The sequence below is a fragment of the Lichenostomus cassidix genome, chromosome 1 (genome assembly GCF_008360975.1).
Source record: "Lichenostomus cassidix isolate B80296 chromosome 1, HeHo_3.0, whole genome shotgun sequence".
In the NCBI taxonomy this organism is placed as follows: Eukaryota; Metazoa; Chordata; class Aves; order Passeriformes; family Meliphagidae; genus Lichenostomus; species Lichenostomus cassidix.
The window spans coordinates 82,391,330-82,414,461 of NC_139479.1; the positions used below are offsets into that span (position 1 = coordinate 82,391,330).

General features: G+C 39.3%; 1 protein-coding gene across 1 annotated transcript; it reads left to right on the forward strand.

The window, feature by feature from the left end:
- The first annotated feature begins 17 nt into the window (after positions 1–17).
- Positions 18–17,238, forward strand: EED (embryonic ectoderm development). The gene is made up of 12 exons (XM_085066075.1): positions 18–170; positions 3,038–3,190; positions 8,414–8,506; positions 9,456–9,521; positions 10,249–10,374; positions 10,494–10,575; positions 12,149–12,240; positions 13,116–13,249; positions 14,340–14,445; positions 15,207–15,365; positions 15,800–15,873; positions 16,910–17,238. Exons 1-12 carry the CDS (start codon positions 51–53, stop codon positions 17,034–17,036), a joined length of 1,332 nt encoding a protein of 443 aa, XP_084922201.1. The 5' UTR covers positions 18–50; the 3' UTR covers positions 17,037–17,238.
- The last annotated feature ends 5,894 nt before the right edge of the window (positions 17,239–23,132 follow it).

The window sequence follows — 23,132 nt, forward strand, 5'->3', positions numbered from 1 at the left end:
CTGCCGTCCGCGCTTTGCGGCTGCGTGGCGGCGGGCGGGGGGCGGGGAAGATGTCTGAGCGGGGAGAAGCGCCGGCGGCGGCGGCACCGGCGGGAGAGATGCCGGCCAAGAAGCAGAAGCTGAGCAGCGACGAGAACAGTAACCCCGGGGACCTGTCCGGCGATGAGAACGTGAGGCCGGGCGAGGGGGAGGCCGGGGGTGGGGGGCGGCGGGAGCGCGCGGCGGGCGCGGGGCCTCGCGCGGGGGCGGCGGGAGCGCTGAGGGGAGAGCAGAGCAGAGCAGAGCGAGTGTCGCCCCGGGCCGGGCGGGCTGCCGGGAGGGGACAGCGCCCAGCGGGACACCCTCGGGGGATCGGGACGGGAGAGTGCGGGAGGGGCGAGAGCGAGAGGGGGCTCCCAGCCCGCCCGGCTCCGCTCGGTGCTCTCCGCTCCGCTCCGCGCCGCTGCAGGGAGGGAGGCCCCGGCGGGAGACCGGGGAGGAGAGCTCTGTGCACAGATTGTCGCTTTGCCTCCACGTGCGTGAGGGAGGATTTGAGGCCCAGACTGTGAGCGCGCTCTGTCTGCAACTCTGCTTCAGAACGTCAGACTTTTTTTTTTCTTCTTTCCTGCAAAGCAGCAGAATTTTCCATCTTTCTTGCAGTTTTGCATCGTGTGTCTGTCACGCTGTAGCGTAACATGCAGCACAAGTTTATGTGTGCAGCCTGTTGGCGAATGAGAAGTAGGCTCGTAAGTTTCTGTCAGCAGAAGGCAGCCGGGGATGGGAACTGTAATCTCCGAATTAGGTGAAATTCTGGTGTTCAGAGCAGAAGTAATGTGATCGATGTAGAATAACTTTATACCTGAAAGGTAACCTTAACCTAAGGTATCGAGCAGTCCCTGTATGCAGTTACTGGTGTGGAAGGTGTTATTTGTGTGCATGTTTTATGCAGTGTGGAAGTTTTCTTCTGCACTTATCCAGCAAGTGAGGGATCTGGACCAAATCCTCCACAACCTTTGGAAGTGGTGCTTGTGAGGTGACAGGCAGGTTCGAGATGTTCCACACCGCTGCTGCTGCTGCTGCTGGGATTTTTTTCATTGCTCAGCAGCATTTGTGAGTCCAAGTGTAATTTGGTGGCAGACGTTCAGGCTTGCTTTCCTGTTAGTTGTAGGCTACCAGTGACCGTGGAACAGGGTGCCCAGAAAAGTTGTGGATGCCCCATCCTGGAGGTATTTCAGGCCAGGCTGGATGTGACTCTGGGCAGCCTGGTCTAGTGAAAGGTGTCCCTGCCCATGGCAGTGGGTTAGACTAGATGATCTTTAAGGTCCCTTTCAGCCCAAACCATTCTACAGTTATATTGAGTCTCTGATGTGGGTTGCTTCAGTGGTGAAGGGATTCCCTTTTCAAGAGTTTGTTAGTGGACTCCACTGCTCCTGAAAGATGGGAGATTCTGTTTAACAGTTGACATAATACTGTTGGATTTGGAGAAAGAGCGTGTTTTGCTCCACAGGTGTCCTGTGTGCAGGTGTGTTGGGTATGTGGTAGTTGCAGATACCTGGTGTAGTTGCCCCACACCAGCTGCCTCGTGTTCTCACTTTGATAATATCTGGCTAGTCCAGAGAAAACTTCAGTCTTGTCGAGATTAAAATTCTGGCAAGTGTGCTTGGGATATGAGAATTTGGCAAACTTTGAAATTTTTTAGGGTAAAGGAGAAGAAACTGGAAAATATAAAAATTGTTAAACTTGGTTATGCATATTAGTGGAGGGATGGCTCTTTTAGGGGTGCAATGTGAAGGGAATGACTCCAGATTTGGAAAATACACTTCTGGGCTTGTGTGGCATATTTCCTCCTTTTTCTCCTCTGAGTGTCCTGTTTTTCCAGAGTTGTTGGGCAAACAAAGACTAGTACACCACCATAGGCTTCTGATAATACAGACATGAAACTGGGACAAAGAATAAATGTTTGGTGGAAATTGGTGTATTAATGTTTATAGTTGACCTCATTCTGTATTCCTAGTGGAGTTCCTAATGCAGCTTCGTGTTACACTTAACCTCCTCCAGTGACAGGCTATTGTCTGCCTCTGTCTCCCTTAGTTCAGCTCTGGAAATTACCTGGCCTTGGGATGACTTGATGACTTGTTTTCCCCCCACTAGATGGGGGGAAAGTGGATGGAAAGTGAATGGATTATCTTGCCAGAAAAAACAGGAAAAGTTGATTTTTAATGAGCTGAACATACTCACATGGAAGCACAGGTTTGGCAGCTACCGTGCAGGTGAAGGTGACATGCTCTGTGATGGGTAGTGCAGGGAAATGTCCTTTTAAACTGTTCTCTTCATTGAGACCACACATGAAATTGTAGTTTCTGTTGATTGTCCAAAGCCGATTTAAAGTCTCTCAGCAAAAGTCTCTCAGCGGCTGGATGGGGTGTTTGGTGTATCCTTTTTTTCATTTTTCCTCATTCTTATGCTAATGGTTGGAGGGCCAGTTGCATTAGTTAGCTGATCAGAGCTTAACTTTTCTGTGGAAACAAGTGTCTTTGGGAAAGAGTAGGAGGTAGAGGTGGGACTTCCTCTTCTGCTGGCAGTACTGACCTCCAGCAGAACCGTGCTGCAACTGCTGTTCCTGAGGGTGTATAGAAGCCTCAGAATGGCTCAGTTCTTGGTAAGGTCATGTTTTCACACAAACAACTCTTCTTCAGTACTTCAGAAGTACTCGTTTCATCTGGATCAAAGATGTTTTCTAGGGGAAGCAGCTGCTTTATCTTTAGACATTTTCTTAAGAGCAGCTACCAGTATTCTGAAGAAATGTCACTAGATCACAGTTCATATCTCTCCCTCTTGGATTAATCCTCATGTGATTCATGATCTGTTTCTAGAGAGGAATGCTATTATATTGGCAATAGATTTAAATACATGAATCTAAACAACACCAAGTGCTGGGAGATCTGTTCTTACAGAGGAGAAGAAAAAGGGAAAAGGTCAAGTGCTGCAAGATCAGTTGAATTTATGTAGCAGTTAATGATCTCTTTGTGACATTCTATATAATTTTGAATGTTTTCAGGATGATGCTGTTAGTATTGAAAGTGGTACTAACACCGAACGCCCTGATACACCAACAAACACTCCTAATGCACCAGGAAGAAAAAGCTGGGGGAAAGGAAAATGGAAGTCAAAGAAGTGCAAATATTCCTTCAAATGTGTAAATAGCCTAAAGGTAGGTATGTCTGAGCTTCAGGGAATCTGGGCACCGCTTGCTGGCAGCAGTGTTAATGTTGGCTGTGAGACAGTGTCAAGATAGGTACTTTTAAATATCTTTAAACAATTATGTTCCCTGCTGATTTTAAGGAACTACCTTTCTTGGAATAGCCAAGTTATTGAAGAAAAAGGGTACTGAGAAAGAGGAAACATGAGGTAGTGCTGCAATTAACCCCATTTTTATAAACGTTTGCAAAGTTATGTGTGATGCTATAATTATGTATTTCATTGAAGCTGTAGGTGCTAGAAATAAATATAAGAGATTGGATAAGCAAATTGAACTAAAACAAAACCTGTGACAACTCCATGCAAAGCACGGAACCTGCACAGATTTTTCTATGTGTTGAAAAAAAAGCCCCAAACAAATAAACCCAACAATCTTAGAGCAGCCTTTTCCCCACACTTAGCACATCAGGTATTTTCTGTCCTCCATCAGTTATCGTAACTACTGCGTAGTGCAATTTGGTTAATATATTGTGAGTGTTGGGGTCATGTGTTAGCACCTGATTTAGGTGGTATATGTCTTCCCATAGAACACCTGATGGTTTTAAGAGATGTGGATTCATGGTCTTTTACTCCCTGTTCTGCTGTTTCAGAGTAGTGCTGTTTTCTTCTGCACTGGTGACTGAACGAGTTTTCTCATTCATTACTATTTTATGCTGTCAGGATGTTCTTCTTATTCTCATTCCTCAGCCTCACGGGATATTTATGTAGCAAAAGCTGTAAATAAGCCTTATTTCTATGATTTTTACAAGATTTCTAAAGAAAGAATGTGTCTGGAACAAGATAGCAGTTTTGTTAAACTCTCCATTTGGCATGAGGATCTGTGCAGCTCAGTAGTGAATATTTCTTTTAGAATTGCTCTAAGAGGATTTTGTCATTCCCCCACGTTTAACTGTGGAGCTGTGCTGATGGGGCTGTTTCTGAGCTCTGTCTTCAGGCTGCCTCACTGAAACACTGGGGTACCTGAGTGGGAGGGGATAAAATGTTTGGAGCATGGAAACCTTCTACGTGAGCTTTGCCACTGGAGAAATTGTGCTATGAAGTCACACTGACAAAAGTATCTGGGAAACAAATTGATCTTACTGTGTTCTTGAAGTATAAAAATTATTTGCAGTCCTGTGAGGGTGTAGGAGGAAGGGAAGTTGTTTCATTTCACCAAGGTAGGCAGCAGTTCCTGTGAGTCGCATGAATCGCCCCCACAGATGGTGCTATTTGCGGCTTCAAGTCATACTTCAAGCACAGACACGTGGCCTTTGGGCACCCAAACTTTTAACAACTTCTGAGCTTTGTTATTCATACTTGTTTTCTGTCTGCAGACAAAAAGGGTTAGTATTTTTCAAGTGTCTTCTGGGAAAACAAAACATTCCCTCACCCCAATGTCAACTCAGACCCCACTGTAGGGTGACCCAAAAGACCAGGCTGTCAAACTAAGCAATATCTGACTTCTGTGGATTTGGATCAGGACCCGGGAACAGATTCCTGTGTAAGTGGAATCAAGCTGTGAGGGAGTAAATGTGGCATTTCAGTTAAGTGGGGTATTTTTATTAGCTTTTTCCCCCATTACTCTTTAATCTGAAATAGTTGCTAATAATGAGAGATGTACATGTTAAGACGAAGGCTGGGTAGCAGCCAAATCTGGTGTCTTCCCTCATGATTGAGGAAGCCTCTCTTCCTTTTCTTCCATACTAATTTTGCAGATACTCTGGAGATAAACTCTAGTAACTGAATGCTGTATGTGGGTTTAGAAAGACGCATGTGACTCTTTGAGTACCATGTCATATATCCCCTAGTTTATATAGTCTTGAATTATGCTGTGTGATGCAGGTATTGAAGTTAATGAAGGGTCAACATGATTTGAAGACATAGAAATTAATATTCTTTAAAGGCATATAAATTTCATGTTTTTTCACTTTCATACTCTTGTTTTTCCCCTCTTATTTTGCTTTTTACTTTTTTTCCTTGGGGAAACAAAGAAATGTGGCCATTACTGTCTGCTTTCAGTGTTAAATGGTTATGACTCAGCCTGGAAAACTCAGTGCTTGCTAAATATGCTTTTTAAACACTACTTTGGAAGTTATTTAGGGTGAAATTTAAGCATCAGGAAAACAAAAATACAACTTGGAAAATGGCAGGAAATAAAAAGCTGCCTTTTTTTTTTTTTGCAGTACTGAGTTAGTGTAAGATGTACTGAGAAATCTTTGCTTTTGAAACTCTATGGAAATAGGGTTTATAAATGAGCATATACAGTTAACACAGCTAGCACAGTTGCACATCCTCATAAATCCATATGTGTTTTGCTGATAGGACTTTTGGCAGAAAACCGTGTGTATTTTGCTTTGTTGTGCTCCCTTGAGAGCAATGCAATATTTTCTGTCCCCTTTGCTTTTGTGTAGGGTGTGTGCTTAGGTTGTAAGCAGCCCAATGTTGTCTCTCAGCTTCTACTTGCCATCCCCTGATCTGGCAATCAATATCCGGTGCCACACAGGATTCTGGCTTGTTGGTGTGTAATGGAGACTAAATGTAACTAAACCCACTGCCCATAATGGCTTACTTCCACTTCTGGGAACTGGAAATGCACGTTGTAGGTTCTCCGCTGGCAGTGTGGGTGATGTGTTGAAAGGCATTCATGCAGGTGATTATTTTTTGTGTTGGCATAGTATTGACTTCACTGCTTGCTGTCTGAAAACCGGTCTGGTCTTTCTCTTTGATTGAACCCGAGTTGGCATTGGGTTTTGTGCCCTTTATTCATACCAGGGACAAGATGGAATTTCACAATTTTGCTTTAGGATGGATATCTGGGTCACTTCGGTCTGTACAAACTAGTGTTAGATTTGTGTCACATACTTGGCATCTGAGCATAACCATTGTGTACAGCACTTAGAAGTACAATGTTTTGGAAAACCTGCTTCATTGTTTACCACTTGGGAGAAAAATTAGAGAAGACAGATATTTTCAAAATAGCTGTGTGCTGTCCCTGACCAGTGAGGGTGTTAGGAGTTTAAATAGGAGCACAGCTTTTGCGGATACCCTAGTATTTTCCTGTAAGAGCCTCTGCTTGGCTGCTTCATCCATCTAACACCAGGAAAACTGGAATATGTACAGTCAGGCTTTTGGAGATTGTAGCACTTGGTGTGAGAGATGTAGTGTGGGTAAAGTAAGTAGACTAAAGTTTATCTTGCAGAGTAATTTTTTCCAGGGAAATAGGTTTTCTTTGAAAAAGCTTTTGAAATACCTTAGGTACGTACTCAAATATAAAAATATAGAAACAGTGTAGCACTCTTATCTATCTCTACTTATCACTTTAGTCTGGGTACTACGTAGAAAATCATAAATTTATTGCAACTTATGCTGGAAAAATATCCTGTCTTGAAGGTGGAAAACATACTGCTTTTCACTTTTCGTAATTTGTTAAATTTATCAGAAACAGGGCATCTGACAGAGAACAAGCTTATTCCAGAAAAACAAATGCAAAACCTGCTAATATGTCTCTGTAATAAAGCAGTACCAATCCATGCATTTTACTTGTGTTATCTTCATGTGATATGTCAGATGTATTCACCAATGTGAACTCCTTCAAGCAGAAATTTAAAACAAACTAATTATTAGTGGAAAAACTTTAAGCATTCTGAATTTGATCTCTCAGCTGTTCTCTTCAAACAAGACTTAAATACACTAAAAAATTAAGGTTACCAAGTAAAATTAATAAATCTACTACGCACAAAAAAAATCATTGCCTTGTGTATGCAATTTTATGGCTTACAGTTTTTGTCATTCTTCATTTCTAACTCAACTGTGATGTTTTACAGATACTGAATACCTGTTTTTTTCATTCTGCCCTGGGGTTACTAATAACCATGCTACTTTTCCCTTTCCAAATATCCCATATCCCTCATCCCATAAAGCCATTAGTTTGTTCTTTCGTGTTACGATGGGTAGTACTTAAATTTCGAACAATTCTTTTTAATATCTACTTGGCTTTGAAAGTTGTTACCTCTCTTAAGATTTGCAGGAGGGCTTTAATCTCTGATTTTCTCCTTTCTCCTTCTAGCTCTTCTAGATATTTCTGTTAATAACAGATACTGCCTTTTCAGTAAATAATGCTATTTAAATTTATTCCAGACTTCCTTTACTTTTGTTTTTCTGAGTAGTGTTAGACTCCCTACTCACACCCCCTCCTCGAATTTATTCTTTGGTTTTGGATCGGCCAGAGCTGCCAGGGTTGGTACTTCTCGTGTTGTCTCTGAAGCGCTGCCATTTGAAGGCTGCTTAACAGCCGTCATGAGACACTTCCTTCCTGCCTGCACTGTCCCAGACAGTCCCCTGTGGGGAGGCACTTCAATGAGCATTATTCTTGCTGAAAACATCCTGTCAGGACAGGCCAAAATACTGTTATCAATTATTAACAAGCACCACTATATTCATCACAATTCATAAACATATCTGGTTTTTTTTTTTTATTATTCTTTCAAACTGATGTAAGTTGTATAAAAATAATACTTGGCGTTTCTCTGGTAACTGTTTGTCAAGGCGATCTGAAAACACTTTGTAGACATGAACTTTGTAGCAGTATTGTGACATGCTGGAGAGAGTTCCTTGTGTCTGTGACAAAGTTGCAAGACCTAGCTATAATGTAAAATTACATTAACTTGTTAAATTACATTAATTATTAGTTAAATTAGTTAGATAGTGGCACTTCTCCATCCTTATACCAGTATAATTCTTCTTCTCCTGGTAATTCTTGTCTTTGAAGTTGCAAATCCTTGTGTATAAGTAATTATGATAGAAAATTCATATAGGTATGACCTTTGATGCGGAGGTTGCCTTGTTGAAAATTGCAAAATAAAATAATAGAGCTGCAAATATAACTTGAGAGTTCTGCCAGCTTCTGGCCTTAATTGAGACAGCAGTTTTTCCCCTTTACTTTTTAAAAGCTTGGTGGGGAAAGAAAGGGAAGGGGTGTGTTTGTCAGAATATTTCTTTAACCTCCCTCCTTAAAATGTGATATTACAAAACTATGATTTTTAACTGTTCACTATCTAAAATTATACTGCTTGTGAATCCATTAGTTTGAGGAGGGAAACTTATCAATTGAACTGATGAATTTCACAGCTGAATTGCACAGCAGTGATATGCCTTTGGGTTTTGTTGGTTACTTATCTCTAATCTTTTACTCCTATAGGAGGACCATGGCCAGCCTTTGTTTGGAGTCCAGTTTAACTGGCACAGTAAAGAAGGTGATCCTCTTGTTTTTGCCACTGTAGGCAGCAACAGAGTGAGTAATATGTTTTTCACTCTACACCCTTCTGTGTGGTTCTGCTTACATTCCTGTTTTAAACCAATCCCTTTACCTGTGTTTGGTATCGACACACAAAACTTAATATTAACAGATGTAATTCTAAGATGTGTAGTATCTATTATCTGGGAGAGTTGCATCCTTTGGATTGTGTTGTGAAGTCATATGTTTACTATTTGGTAATTACCTGTGTAGTAAAGAAAAAAGTCCTTCAGTAATATGCATTTGGTGTAAGGAAGAGAGGTGCATAAATGGACCTTCTCAATAAAATTACTCTTCATGAATGTTATTACTTTCTAAAAGTCATACATACATACATATGGGATGAGAACTGACTGCAGTGATGCCAGCCAGCTCAGTGGGTAAATTAATGGACTGTGTGGAGTGAATTTATAGACTTCCTCTGAACAAGGATCGATGTCATTTCAGCCTTGAAAATAACTCCTGAAGTGCGTTCTGTGCAAGTGTTGTGAATAAATAGTGTTTCATTTCTATGTTTGTTCTGCCTGGCAAGTCATCAAAAGTACTAAGTTAAGTTTAAGCAAGGTTTCAGTGAGTCCTTAAACTAAGTTTAAGCAAAATACCAATGACTCATTTAAAGACCAAGTCATGTTAGAGGTGACTGCAGTAATTAATTCCAACAAGTGTTTATCTTATTAAGACAATTCAAATAATAGACTTCAATATCTGGAAGGACAACTGACAAGTGCTGGCATGGTGCTTTACTGAAACTGCTGTGGGCACTCTTTTATCAAATCATTTCCACCTGTTGGAAACAAATGGATGATGGATGAGATCTAAACCATAGAGGCACTCTACCTTTCCCCATCAGGCAGTCAATAGATGGGTGCATGTGATTTCATTTTGAAATGTCGCAACTAGGCAGCAGTCTATCCCACTTTTTTATTTTTCCTCTTTTTTTCTCCAGGTTACTTTATATGAATGTCATTCCCAAGGAGAAATCCGTCTTTTGCAGTCTTACGTGGATGCTGATGTATCCTTTTAAGTTAAATACCCACGTGTTTGCTTCCTCTTTATGAAAAATCAAGAGGCTTTTTAGGAAAAAGCATACAAATGTTTTGTCTGTGATTTAATACTTCGTTAGTGTGGTGCATTCCTTATGTTAGGTCCAAATCTTGCCTCTTTCCCACATCCTAGAATCCCTCCTGTTGAAAAAATGTTAAAAATGCAGACTCATTGACCAGACTGTATTAAAATATTTGAAAACTGATTCTCCATCAGTTTAATCTTCCCAACACTAATATTTGTATAATGTTGCTCTGCTTTACAATGGTCTCAGTTTCCCTGTGAATTGGAACTGGGTTTAAAGCCTAAGAATTGTGTTTCATGCTCTGAAGCATTAATAACTTGCGTTGATCATTTGCAATGCACAAGTCATTAACTTGTGAACTCAGTCTTGATTCAGTATTCCCAATCTTTTGATGCTTTGGAGAAAGAGGTTCAAAGGTGATGCCATGAAAGAGATGGTGTTCCTTGTATGTTACGGAACAGAAGTGAAGAAAGTGACATTTGTGGAAAAGGTGATGTTGCTGGTATTTGCAGGTGTATCACTGAATATGTATCTTTTTCTTATGGGTTCCAGCAGAGACTCCTGGGCACTTGGATAAACTAGCAACAGGTTTGCTTAAAATAAAATGTTTAAGAAAAAGAAAAACAAAATCTCCTGTTTATTCTGTGATCCTTAACTTGAGGCATTGTAGGCAGATGAAAATTTCTATACCTGTGCATGGACATATGATAGCAATACAAGCCATCCTCTTCTGGCTGTGGCAGGATCCAGGGGTATTATTAGGATAATAAATCCTATTACAATGCAGTGCATAAAGGTGAGTGTTTAGAACTTTGAGATAATAGCTTGTTTTTCAGTAAGGCATGGCACTTTTTGCTTCTAAGTACATATAAACATGAGGGGAGGTGGTAACTTGGTCTCTGGATTCTATCCCAGCACTACGTGGGCCATGGAAATGCAATCAATGAACTGAAATTCCATCCAAGAGATCCAAATCTTCTTTTGTCTGTAAGCAAAGGTGAGGAAAAACCTCTTTTGTTTTTGTGTAAATGCCGATACTTTGGATTGGAGTTTGGTCTTGAATATGGCCAAAAACCTTCATATTTTTTTTTTTTATGAATGGCACTGAGAAGTTCACCTTGAAAGTTGAGAGCAAATCATGCTTTTTCATGGCTATATATTTTATACTTATTAAATCCATGGCCTAAAATAACCATAACTCCTCCTGTGGTGCAAAGGGATTGTGAATAGTGCTGCTTTTTAGGAAAGAAGAATCATGAGGCTTGGGTTTGCTCTTAACTTTCTGACAGTTGAATTAAATTTTTTTTCAGTTGTTGAATCACATTGCCATCTAGTGGGGACCTCTTAATGTTGCAGACAGCATTCCCTATCATGTTCATGGGGAAAACTCGGATTGTCTGTTGCTTGGGAACTTCAGTTGGACTTTGTCTAAAAAGCATATTAGTGAAGGGAGTTTTTGGTGTGGTGTCTTATGGGCTTGTCCAGAACATTTGAGCAGTCACAACTGCCTCATCTTGACTGTTTTTTTAAGTAAGGGAATGATCTGCCACAAGGAGCTAGGCTTCAGGAGTGCTTGAGTTGGAAACATTCACTTAAGGGGAGTTTGACTTCAGTATATTTGGACTTACTGATGAAGCTACATGAGAACAGGAGTTGGGAACCTCTCTGATGCTTGCAACTGTCAAGTTGGTGCTGTGGGTCTGTAAACATCCAGTTTCTGTATATTTTTTAGGTTCTCTTTATAAAAATGTTTTGACATCAGCCATAGTACTGCAAGTTTTATGTGCAGTCTCTGGACCAGGTACTGTCACAGAGAAGACATAAGGCAGGAGAATATTTGGGGTCTTAGAACTGCTTGGCTGAGAGATTTATATTAAAAAAAGGAAAATATTTGGGGCTTCATGGCCTTCTGTGTCCTTTTTAGGATTTTGGGTGTTGCTGTAATTCAGTGCAGTGTACTTGTGGAATCCAAAAGGGAAATACACTAGAGGTTCCCATTACCAAATGGGAAATACACTAGAGGTGCTTCATTAGAAATTGGTAAAACTTACTTTAAACAAGTGGATTAGTCTGATTGACTTTGAAATACAGATTGTTTATATAAACAATTTCTCCCTTCCTTACTTTCTGTGGTTCATAAAGAATAATGTTCTAAAGGTTAAAACTGGAATATCACAACTTTTCTTAGTGTTGATGTTAGAATGGCAGAAAAGAATTCTAGCATTTTTTGATACAATAATTTTTTTAAAGACTGTCTAAAAGCGTGTTTTTCCAAGATCAGACTTTCCTTTGCTTTTTGGATGATCTGAAGATCCAAGCATGTTTTTGCTAGAAACTGTCCCTAGGGGAGGGGGTGGGCACACTTTTTCAATACAGAATTACTTTTAACAGCAAGTTAGTTATAATGGCAATTTTAGTTAATGCAGTTCTGTTGTTCCTAACAAGAGAAGAAGAAATCAGTGCGTTTTTGATGTTTACATAAACACCTGTTACTGAAAGTGGTTAAGCTGAAATATATTATTCAAATGTACCTATAAAAAGCAGCATGTAATTTTATTTGTTCTTTATAGATCATGCATTGAGACTGTGGAACATCCAGACAGACACGCTGGTTGCAATATTTGGAGGAGTAGAAGGGCACAGGGATGAGGTGTTAAGTGCAGTAAGTGGAAGACTGTGGGGCAGTGATTTAGATTTACAAAGGGTAGTAAGCAACTTTTTATCCTCTTGTGCACTGTTTTGATATTAGAGCTACTTAAAAATAACCAATTGGAAGTGCATAAATACTGTTTTAAGGGGATAGACAAATTTAAATGTCAGGTGGTTTGATTGATCTGGCCACCTCTTAGAGACAGAATCAGTGTGTTTCAGTAGCTGGTTTTCTCAGAGTGCAGCCTAGAAGTGAGCAAAATAGGGCTCAGTGGGGCTAGAAAGAGTAAAAACATTTCATGATGGTCCCACTTCTGAAGTTCTTGAGGTCTTATCAAGTCAAAGCAGCATAAACAAATAAACCTTTAGAAACACAGTAGTGAAGGAAAGAAGTTGAGTTGCATTAAATTGTTTTTCAGTGGCTGTGAACAGACACTGGTACCCAGCAAATACCAACTAGAATAGTTAACTTTTTAATAAGCTGGTTTTAAGAACTGTTTCCATTCCTGTTGTGTGACCTGTTGTGAAAGGTGAGGGGTGCATCTCTACGAAACCTGACACTGTGTTGTTCACCCGTGTCATAGCCCTGGAATTCTGCCAAAGTTGCTCCTGGGGAATTTACTGAAGGATGAGAACTAGCTGTAGATTCACTGTCTGTCAGTGCTGTTGAATATGTCTCTCTTTAAAGAGACTAAATATAATTATTAAGATGCTGTGCTGCTTTGCAGTGAGCTGGATTACATTCTTAGTATTTTTCTACTTGAAATACGCAGTTTTATTGCATTCTCTACACATAAAATGCTGTTTTGATGGAAATGATGGAATAAAATCTGAGTTGATATAATGCAGCCTAGGGTGGGAGTGCTCAAAATTATTTTATATACATAGGATTATGATCTTCTTGGTGAAAAAATCATGTCCTGTGGCATGGATCACTCGCTAAAACTCTGGAGAATTAATTCCAAGAGAATGATTAATGCTATCAAAGAGTCTTATGAGTACAACCCAAATAAAACCAACAGGTATGTAGTCTTTATCTCCTTGTCTCTTTGCAACACATGAATACTCCTATGAACAGTCCAAGTTAATTCCTTTCCAAATTGGGAGTTCTTGGGAATAGTGAGTGACCTGGATGCTGTGCTGGGTACTGAATCTCACTAGAAAATGGGTCTTATTGATGTTTGCTTCACTGGAATTTTATTGAATTCTGATTCAAAGTCCTGAGATTTTTATTTTTAAATATCTTCATTATTTCTTATTTGCTTGACTAGAAAATGTCTAGAATTATTTTCTTAAAGCTTGTATTTCATACATTTCAAGATGTCAATATCTTCATCTCATCTCAAAATTTCTAGATGGGAATCAAATCTGTGTAATTAAATGTGGCAAATAATTTTAATTATTGTGTATTATTTGACTTTGGGGTGGGGACAAAACTGTTAACATAGTAATTACTTTAATTTTCATCATTCTCTGACCTGACCTCACATTGAGTAAATTATCAAGTAAACATAGCCATTAGATACATGATAGATAAATCCTCCTTTATGAAGTTCTTCAACTTTTTGATCTTAACTTCCAGTTAAACCATTGAGAGAATTGAAGAGTCTAAAACACAGTGAACATGTTCAGCAATGAGACTAGCTGTGAAAATACTCTCGCTTTTTTTGGTAATGTTACCAAATATTAAATGATGCTTTTTTAGCGTGCTTTTTTAAAAATGATGATTTTTTTTTAATAGTGTGCATTTCTATTTAACAATTTAGATGTTGAGAAGCAGCATCAGGAAGACTGAGCTTTAATTAGTTCTTGAAGTATTTGGTGACAGGAGCTGTATTCAGCATCTGAAGGAGTGGTTTTACTCATCACTGTCTCTGCACAGTCTTCTACATGGGAAACTAGTTATTTCATTAGGAATGAGGATGAAAACAGGGACTGTTCCTATTACTATTAAAAAAAAAAAGCAGCATACAAAATCTTCTTTACTATAAAACTGTTTAAAAAGTTTGGCTTGTTCTTTTAACATCAAAATATATTAAAGCTGTTATTAAAAATTGCACTTGTGCTTCTATGTTTGTTTCTTTGAACCTCACTTGGCAATTTTCTCTGTAGGCCTTTTGTTTCCCAGAAAATTCACTTCCCCGACTTTTCTACGAGAGACATACATAGAAACTATGTTGACTGTGTACGGTGGCTGGGAGACCTAATTCTTTCCAAGGTAATGCTGCAACTTTTGCAGCTACATTATATTTATTTGCTAGTCTTGAGGATCCTAAACAATAGAAGTTTTATTAGCGTTTGTGTTGTAGGTTAAATTACTATCTTGTGTCAAATTATTTGGTGGATTGTATTGTAAATTGTATCGACTGTCAGGATGTGTGGTAGGCAGCTTATACTTGAAAAACAAAATTCTTACTACTGCTGTACCTCTACTAAAAGTACAGGGTTTGTGGCTAACCAGAATCTGCATGAAACATACAGAAAGGGAATCTGTAGATACTGTTTAGGGATGCTGCTGCTAAAGAGTGAGATGAGGGTTACCATAATGGAGTAATTGTGATTAGTGTTGTATCCACTAGTAACATTGGCTTGCAGGTATTAAACCAGGCAATCCAACTGCCCTGGTACCAACAGGAGTGCAACAGGAGTAACAGTCCTGTTAGTCAAAGGGCTTGGGTAAACAATCCTCAAACCAAGATGAGTTTAAGCTGCTTATGAAATTGTGTTTGAGCACATCTGGTTGACTTCCTCTGAAGTGGGTGAGGTTGGGCTCCTGCAGTCCTATCACCTCATAAAGCTGAGGGGGCATCAGGTTGCCCGCGATGGACAGTGATTATTGTTGGGATCTAAGGGCAGAGGTGAGATTTTCAGTTCTACTTTTTCAATTCATTGGGGAAGATGTGAGATTAAATGTTTCCTTACAATTAGACTGATACTGCAGTATAAGTTACAGGTGATTTTTTTTTTGTTTCACTCCAGTCTTGTGAAAATGCCATTGTTTGCTGGAAGCCTGGCAAGATGGAAGATGATATAGATAAAATCAAGCCCAGTGAGTCAAATGTGACCATTCTTGGGAGATTTGATTATAGCCAGTGTGACATATGGTACATGAGATTTTCAATGGATTTCTGGCAAAAGGTATGTGTCAGCTTTGACTTCGCTGTGTTTGAAGGTGTGTAGCTTTTCATTGATTCCATGTTTATGGGCATAGGAAAAGTCTTGGTTCATGTGATGTTTGAGAAACAGAATGGTTTGCTGTAAGGGGCTTTGTACGAACCTGGAGGAGCTCCAGATATTTCAGTCTGGGCTCTGCCTGATAGAAGAAAAAAACATCAAATAAGTATTTATTTTCCATCAATAGTATGTTTACTGATGTCTCCCTCCTGTGTGCCGAGATTGATAAAATGGAAGAGGCAAATTTTACAGCCTTTCTAACTTCTCCAACAAACTCATTAAATCATTTGTTTAAACATTAAGACACAATTTACCAGCTCTAGAGCCTTTATAAAATTCTGACTTTATTCTTTGAGAGAGTATTCTAAAACTTCTTTATCCTCTGCTTTCTTTTTAAGATGCTTGCTCTGGGCAATCAGGTTGGCAAACTTTATGTGTGGGATTTAGAAATAGAGGATCCGCATAAAGCCAAGTGAGTACTTTATTTTGTTTTTGCTAAGACAGAGAGTTGGGTTACTTTCCTTTTTCCTTTCCTGATAACTAGAGAAATAACAGTACTACTTACTTTCCATTAGAGCTACTAGGGAAATAAACATTGTGTGCCCCTGAAGGTTAATATTTATTATATCTCACTGATTTATCATTTATATTACAGTAATGCCAAGAGGCCCCAGTTGGATTGTGCTGGGTACCATGTATAGCTATAGTAAAAAGCAGTTATTTCACACAGAGCTTACAAACTAATTGGGTGGAAATTTTGCAAAGCCATTAGGAGAATATATGCTAGGTGGGTGTAGCACATGACAAAGATGAGATAGGTGATAGGACCAGGGTAAAAAATTAGAGAATAAAGGTGAGCTATGGGCACAGTGTGGAGAAAATAGTATGGCTTTTCACCTCCTCACCTGTGTTGCCAGGCAATTTTACAGCATGTCTCTTGGATATATATCTAGATATACAGGTATGTGTGCAAACATACAAATGTGAAAAATCCCTAAACCCCCAAAAAAGCCTCAGACAAACCCACTCCCAAAAAACATTGTGTATAAAATGGATATACACTATATATATATACTTCATGCATTATATTTTTATATAACCTATATATTATACATATCTCTCTCTATATGTAGTTGATGTAAATATGTGTGTGTATACATTTATGTATGAAGTTCCTGAAGGTGCTGCAGTCTTTAATCATCTGACTATGATATTTTATACCTAACCCTGAGAAATAACTCTGATTATGAAGTCCAAAATAATGTGATTCAATAAGCTTTCAATCTTTGCTTCAATAAAAATTGGGTGCATGAGAAACAACTGTGGGTGAACAGGAAACTCTGCTTTCCCAAGTCCACATTTGGAATACAATATACACCATGAAGGCTATAATGCTGTTGCACTTCAGTTTGCCCTAGGTCACATAAATAAGGGAACGGAGAAACAGTGCTCCATAATGTAGTAGCAAGATTTAATATTGCAGCTGAATGGTTTTCTTTTCTTTCTAGGTGTACAACTCTTACTCATCCTAAATGTGTTGCTGCCATCCGACAGACCAGTTTTAGCAGGGATAGCAGTATCCTTATAGCTGTGTGTGATGATGCCAGTATCTGGCGCTGGGACAGATTACGATAAAGTACTTTTTCTTAATTCATAGTAGAAAATATATTTTCAAATTATAATATAGTCTGTTAACTTGCTAGTACAGTAGATGCATTTAGTGTAGACTTTCCCGAAGGTTCGGCAGGCTGGAGCTGGACTTAGTGATGTTTACATTCTGTGTATTGTTCTGCTTGAAATTGCTGCTTTTAATAAAAAGAAGTATTTTTGTAAAGTTTTCTGAATTGTCCATTTTAATTATTTCCACAAGGAGTTTTCACTTATGGCCTATGAAATTTTTTTTTGTAGAGCTATCACATGAATGTACAGTAACTTGCTAGAAATTTGGTATTTTTATGCTTGCAGTTGTATTTTGTGCCTTTTGTAACTGAAAACCTATTTAAGCTATTATTCAGGGACCACACAAAGGAAATGCTACACTTATGAATATAAGGTAAATAAATGTTAAACAATTTCTAAAAATATTTCAAATTAATTTAAGTTAGTTGCAGATTGAAATTGATTTAAGTTTTAATAATTTCAGATTGGAATTTGCTTCTCACTATTTCTGTTAATGACTAGGGGAAAAAAAGACTGGCTTTTTTTTGTGGATAACATTGTTCTGTTAGAATTCTGACTGTCTCGTTACTCCTTTTATCTAAAAGTTAATTATTGGAAATATATTTTAATTGCCTCTATTATTAGTATTCCCCAGATAGCCTCATCAATGTTTTTACTTGCCTTAGGAATAATGAATTCTGAAATCAATATTATTTCATATAGGTTTAAAATGTGTGCAGTTAATAAAAAGGGGAAAAATGGATAAAATGGCAGAAATTATTAGCAGTGATAATAATGTGTTCAAAACACTTGTATCTTGTCAGCAGATAGCTGAAATGCTTATGTCTGTGTTATGAAAGTGGTCCAGGACATTGTACAGGAGCTGTGTGTATCTGAATGAGGAAGAAGGTAAATAACATTTATTGAGACTGAACCATTAATATACTTCTTTTCCCTACCATGGCCTTATCCTTCACCATGTGACTTGACAAGAATGTAGGTAGTAATTAAGTAAATACAAGTACACTGACTTTGCCAATATAATGGTGCCTTTCTGATCAGTAGATTAAGTTAAGTAGTCCTGTCTGCTTCTGCTGCCTTATGTGCATATCTGACTTTTATCTTAGAGAATATTGCTTTTTTTCTGTTTGTTACAGTTTGGGAAACTTGTACATGTTCTGGTTAGATAAACTACAACTGTTCAGATGGAAGTGGTATGACTAAACCAGTTTTGTTTTGTGTCCTTGGGAGTCTGAAAAAAATGAAGCCCAGAGCTGACAAGTAGTTTATAAGTTTTAGTCTGCCGTATGTGATATTTTTCCTTTTTCCTCTTTTAAATCCTTGTCCTTACTACTGGGGAAGTGCAGTGGTGCCACAGCTCTGTCCAAAACTGATGTTTAATTGAGCTGCATTTTGGACCTTGTTTTTCTTGCACTAGACAAATGGCCAGTATGGATTTTCTTGTGCCCACGAGTGTCTGGTCAAGGGGACGTGATCAGGAAGCCAAGTGTAAAACCACAGATTTGGGCAGAACCATGTAGAAGCCTAAGTGCTGGAGGGAGGAAGCTGAAATTCCTGCAGTGTTGAACACAGAGTAGCTGAAGAGGGAGACAGGTGAGAATAGAGCTTGGGGAAAGTGTTTAACCTCCTCCATCTGCAGAACTGCTGGCATAGTATGAGGCAGTATTTATGCAACAACAATGGCCCATGGACCTCAGATCATTCTGTGGAAAATATGGGCTTGGCAGAGTCTGAAAAATGATGGAGCTGGGGTGTGGTTGGGAGAGCACTCCAGAAAAGGAAGTGGGAGTGCTCAGGCTTCCTGCAGTCTCAAGGAGAAGACCTTTGAATTAACTGTGCCAAGAACCAGCTGGGTTGGAAGCTGGTGCCATTTAGCCTTTGCAAATGCTTTATGGTAGCATGCCACTAGACTTGGTCTTCTGTGTTTTCCCATGTCCAGGGTTGAGGGTGAAATGGGATCCAAAAAAGTAGGGGTTTTTCAGCCATGGTTGTTATTTTGGTATGTAAGTGGTATGCTCTGACAAATGAGCTGCACTGTTTGAGAGGAAGGAAAGGAAGGGTGGTGCTTGACTGGAGAGAGGCCTTACACAGTTAGGGTCAGCTTTAACTTCTGTATTAACTTATGAATGTGCTGAAATGTGTCCTCTTAAAATTCAGACAAATGCCCCATGAGCTTTGCCCTGAGAAACCTGGATGGAGCTGAAATTAGATTAAAAGTGTTAATGAAGGGAAGAACCTGTATAAGTAGAGCTGTAGCAAGCCATGGGGAGAAAAAAAGTTCTCAACTTTACAACAGTCAGCCCCATCTGCTTGTAGAATTAATAATATCTTGAAGATACACAACAAGGGAAAAAGTCTCTTTGTCAACAAGCAGACTGATAAAGCTCAAGTGGATATAAAAGTTGTGCATTTACTTTGTTGGGGTGTTGTCTTCCTTTCTTGCCTAGTTCTAGACTAAAAAAAGAGAAAGAATAAAATTATTTTGTGTCTTCTGGAAGATACAGACCTAGTAGAGTTATTGCAAATGATTTTAAAGAAGAGTTTAGTATTTTCCAAAACCTTTTCACCTTATAATATATAATGTATACTTCTGTGAAACATGCCTTGAGAGGTCCACTGCTTAAATTCTTTAACAACAGAAGTGTGGTTTAACCCTAGTATTGGAGAAACCTACCAAAAACAGCCTGAAAGAACGTGTCTTCTTCCCCACTGTCTTCAGGCCACCTTTAGGTCTGCTCTTTGACAAATTTTGTGATTGACTCCTGCTCTCCATCTCAAGACAAGTGAGGGAGAAGTGAAGTCAGGGTGATGAAAAAGTGCAGTACAGTAGGAAACTTTCAGAGGCTGCAAGTACAGAGGCCTGTTCTTTATGAATTCTGTGTGAAAAGCATAATAAAATTTGAAGGTTGCTGATTCCCTCTGTTGTTGCTCACCGAATATCTGCCTGAAGAGATTCTTCTTTTAACCCTTCACAAAAACCCCAAACCAAACAAAAAACCACAAAAAAACCCCAAACCAACAAACAAATAAAAAAACCAAGCAAAAACCCACCACCCCGAAGAGGAAGAGGTACCTGAAGGCCCCTGTCTTATTCTACCAACTTTCAGAAACCTAGAAATTGCATAAATGGTAGGCTTGAACTACAGTCCTAGCTTTTAGGCAGAGACTTTGTCCTGAGGCAGCAAGAGGGATTCTACCTCAGGTGGAAGTAGAAAACAGGTTCCTGATTGTTAAATGAGTGGTTCAGTTAAAAGGTCTCTCTTGGAGTATGGTCCTGTTTTCCTGGGGTGATGCTCTATCTGGTGGTGACTGAATAAAGAACATTACCACAATGCAATTTTAAATCAAGTTCTTTGTGACACTTTTGATGTTAAGACAAAGAATTTTATGCAAATATGGATTGAATTTGCCCTTCCTAGTGTAGGTAGGAGTGCTTGCTTTCTTTGATGTATTTCATGCTCATGTTTCACCAGTTACTGTATTAGGGAGCTCTGGTTCCATGGCTAAAAGTCAAGGAATTAACTTGCTCTACAAGTGCTACAGAGAACTTTAGGTTCACCTGAAAATGCTTTGCTGTGACCATGAGCTACTTCAGGAAAAATACTTAAAGAAATGACGGAACTTTTTAAAAACAAACAAACAAAAAAATGACTACTTGCCATGAATTTTGCATCGGTTTCTGTATAAGCCAGAAGCAAGTTATGCACTTTGTTGCTTCCTGTATTTTTAAATTTTTCTCTGGGCATGATGATGAGGTGAGGGCAGACCTAGAAATAGGTAGGGCCCTTGTGAAAAGAATCCCCACTCTAACTAACAATAATTCCTGTTGACTTGGAAAGGAAAACAATTGGGAAAATGTCTCAAAATGGATTGAAATGTGTCTACCCTGTGTCATGGTTATGAGTCTGGCATGGAAGGGTATGTCTAGCCTCTGAATCTAATGATCAGTAGATGGGGGAATTTTTTTTTTGTTTGTTTTTGGTTTTATTTTGTTTTTTTTGAGAGGTTTTTCTCAAAAACGGAACTCCTTAGTAGCTAGAAACTGGGAACAGTACAAGGGGAAAAATACCTGTAGAAGGATCATTAGAAAATAATTTATATTACATTGAGGATGTTGTTATTACAGGCGTTACATCTCAGGACATACCTGGGGGAAGGAATTTTACTGTCTTTTGTGTGGGGAAAAAATGGAGCATTTATCTATCCATATATCTATCTGTCTGTCTGTCTGTCTGTCTATCTATCTATCTATCTGTGTATGTGTGTGTGTTTAAAGGCAGAATAGATGGTTGTATGCATTTTATCTTTGTTTCTCCTCAGAGTTATTCCTGAAGTGCTTCTATATAATCCTGTTCTCCCATTTCAAAACCATGGTGTTGAGGTAAAAAGTATTTCTGGGAGACAGGTTAGAAGACCCTGGAGTTTCTTACATTAAATTTCCATAGACAAACTGAATGCCTCAAGCATCCTAACTAGTGATCATATTACAGGATCTCACACAGCTAGTGAAACTCAACAGTAACCCTCCATAAATCCTGTGCTTCACAGCTGAGGAAGAAAAAGCACTTATGCTTGAGAAGCACAGTCTGGCCATCCAAACAACCTGTAGAAATGAGTCAGTTCTTACTTTCACAGCAGTTTTGAAGGGCAAAATACTGATACTGAAGGGGGATAGAGTCTTCCCTCCACGAGTTTCTGATCTGTAAGCTCAGTCACAGCAGGAAAGAAGAGTAATTTACAATGATGCTCTCAAGCATGAGCCACATTCAGTGAGCTCAGAGACAACACCTGCTGAACCCACAGTGGCTACAGCACTGGGAGAAGTTCTTAATCCACACTACTGAATTATTCAAACCCCATACAATACATAGTTTCATTTACAGCCTTAATGACTGGAGCTGGGGCAAGAGCAGCTGTGCTTGCTGGACTTAGTGATCCCACCCATGTGGTCTAGTCTGGCTCGTCTGGCTTCCTGAAGCCCAAACAGCAATTCCTTTGGAATAACTAGAATGCAGCTTTGGTCAGAACAGAAGTAGCTTGTTGTAACTGACTGGCAGCAGAGTGACAGCCTGTGCTCAAACAGGGTCCTTGGGTTTAAATACCTTTAGATCTATGACTCGTTCTTCACCAAACCATGTCAGATAGTGAGAGCCATAGAAAATTGCAACAAGGAGTAATGACATAAGGGTTATTTCATGGAGGGCAGCTCTGCCCAGTCAAATGAGGAAATTATATATAGAACCTTTCTTTTTTACAGGAAATCCTTTGTTAATTAAATCATGCTGCAGTGAGGCTGTTAGGTCATGCAGACACATACCCTGACACCTTGCAAAAGCCTATAAAGTGTTAATTACCTATTTCCACACCAGGCAGATGCTTCCTTAGAAGTGTGAGAAGCTGAGCAATGACCACTCCCAACTTCCATTTGGTCCCTCTGTCTCTTCTTATCCACTTGTATTGCCAGCTATGTGAGGCATCTGCCATCTGTGTGACAAAACTACCCTATCCTACACAGCAGAATTTGACAAGTCACACAAAATGATCTTAATGACCCATTCTCAGGGCAAGTGTACCTAAGGCTGACTTGATTTGATAAAGGAATCCTTAAAGGCTTCGTTCCCCAGTCAATGAAACAAATATAAACCTTTCATTGCCAGTGGTTTGGGAACGAGACTTAGTCCTCAGTTACAGGAAGTAACTTAAAAAAGCAAGATCTATTGTTCAAAATAGTATTTCTGATCAAGCTAATCTAGTGAACAGAAGGGCAAGCTGGAGCTCACCTATGAGATACCTGGGCACATGTGGGTGAAGCCATCTCAGTAGCAGAAATGGCACTCCTCATGAGAATCACTCAGACCACCCCAAAATCCTATGAATTTATGAGCAAATGTGACAGCCTTTGGGACCAGTAACCTAGACAGCATTATCAGATACCACACCTCTGTTTAAAAGAAAAACAAGATTTTACTCTCTCACTACTGGGAATAATTCTAGCACAGCCAAAGTTCCCCAAGATTCCTCTTCATTACACTTTCATACAGGAAAAGTTAG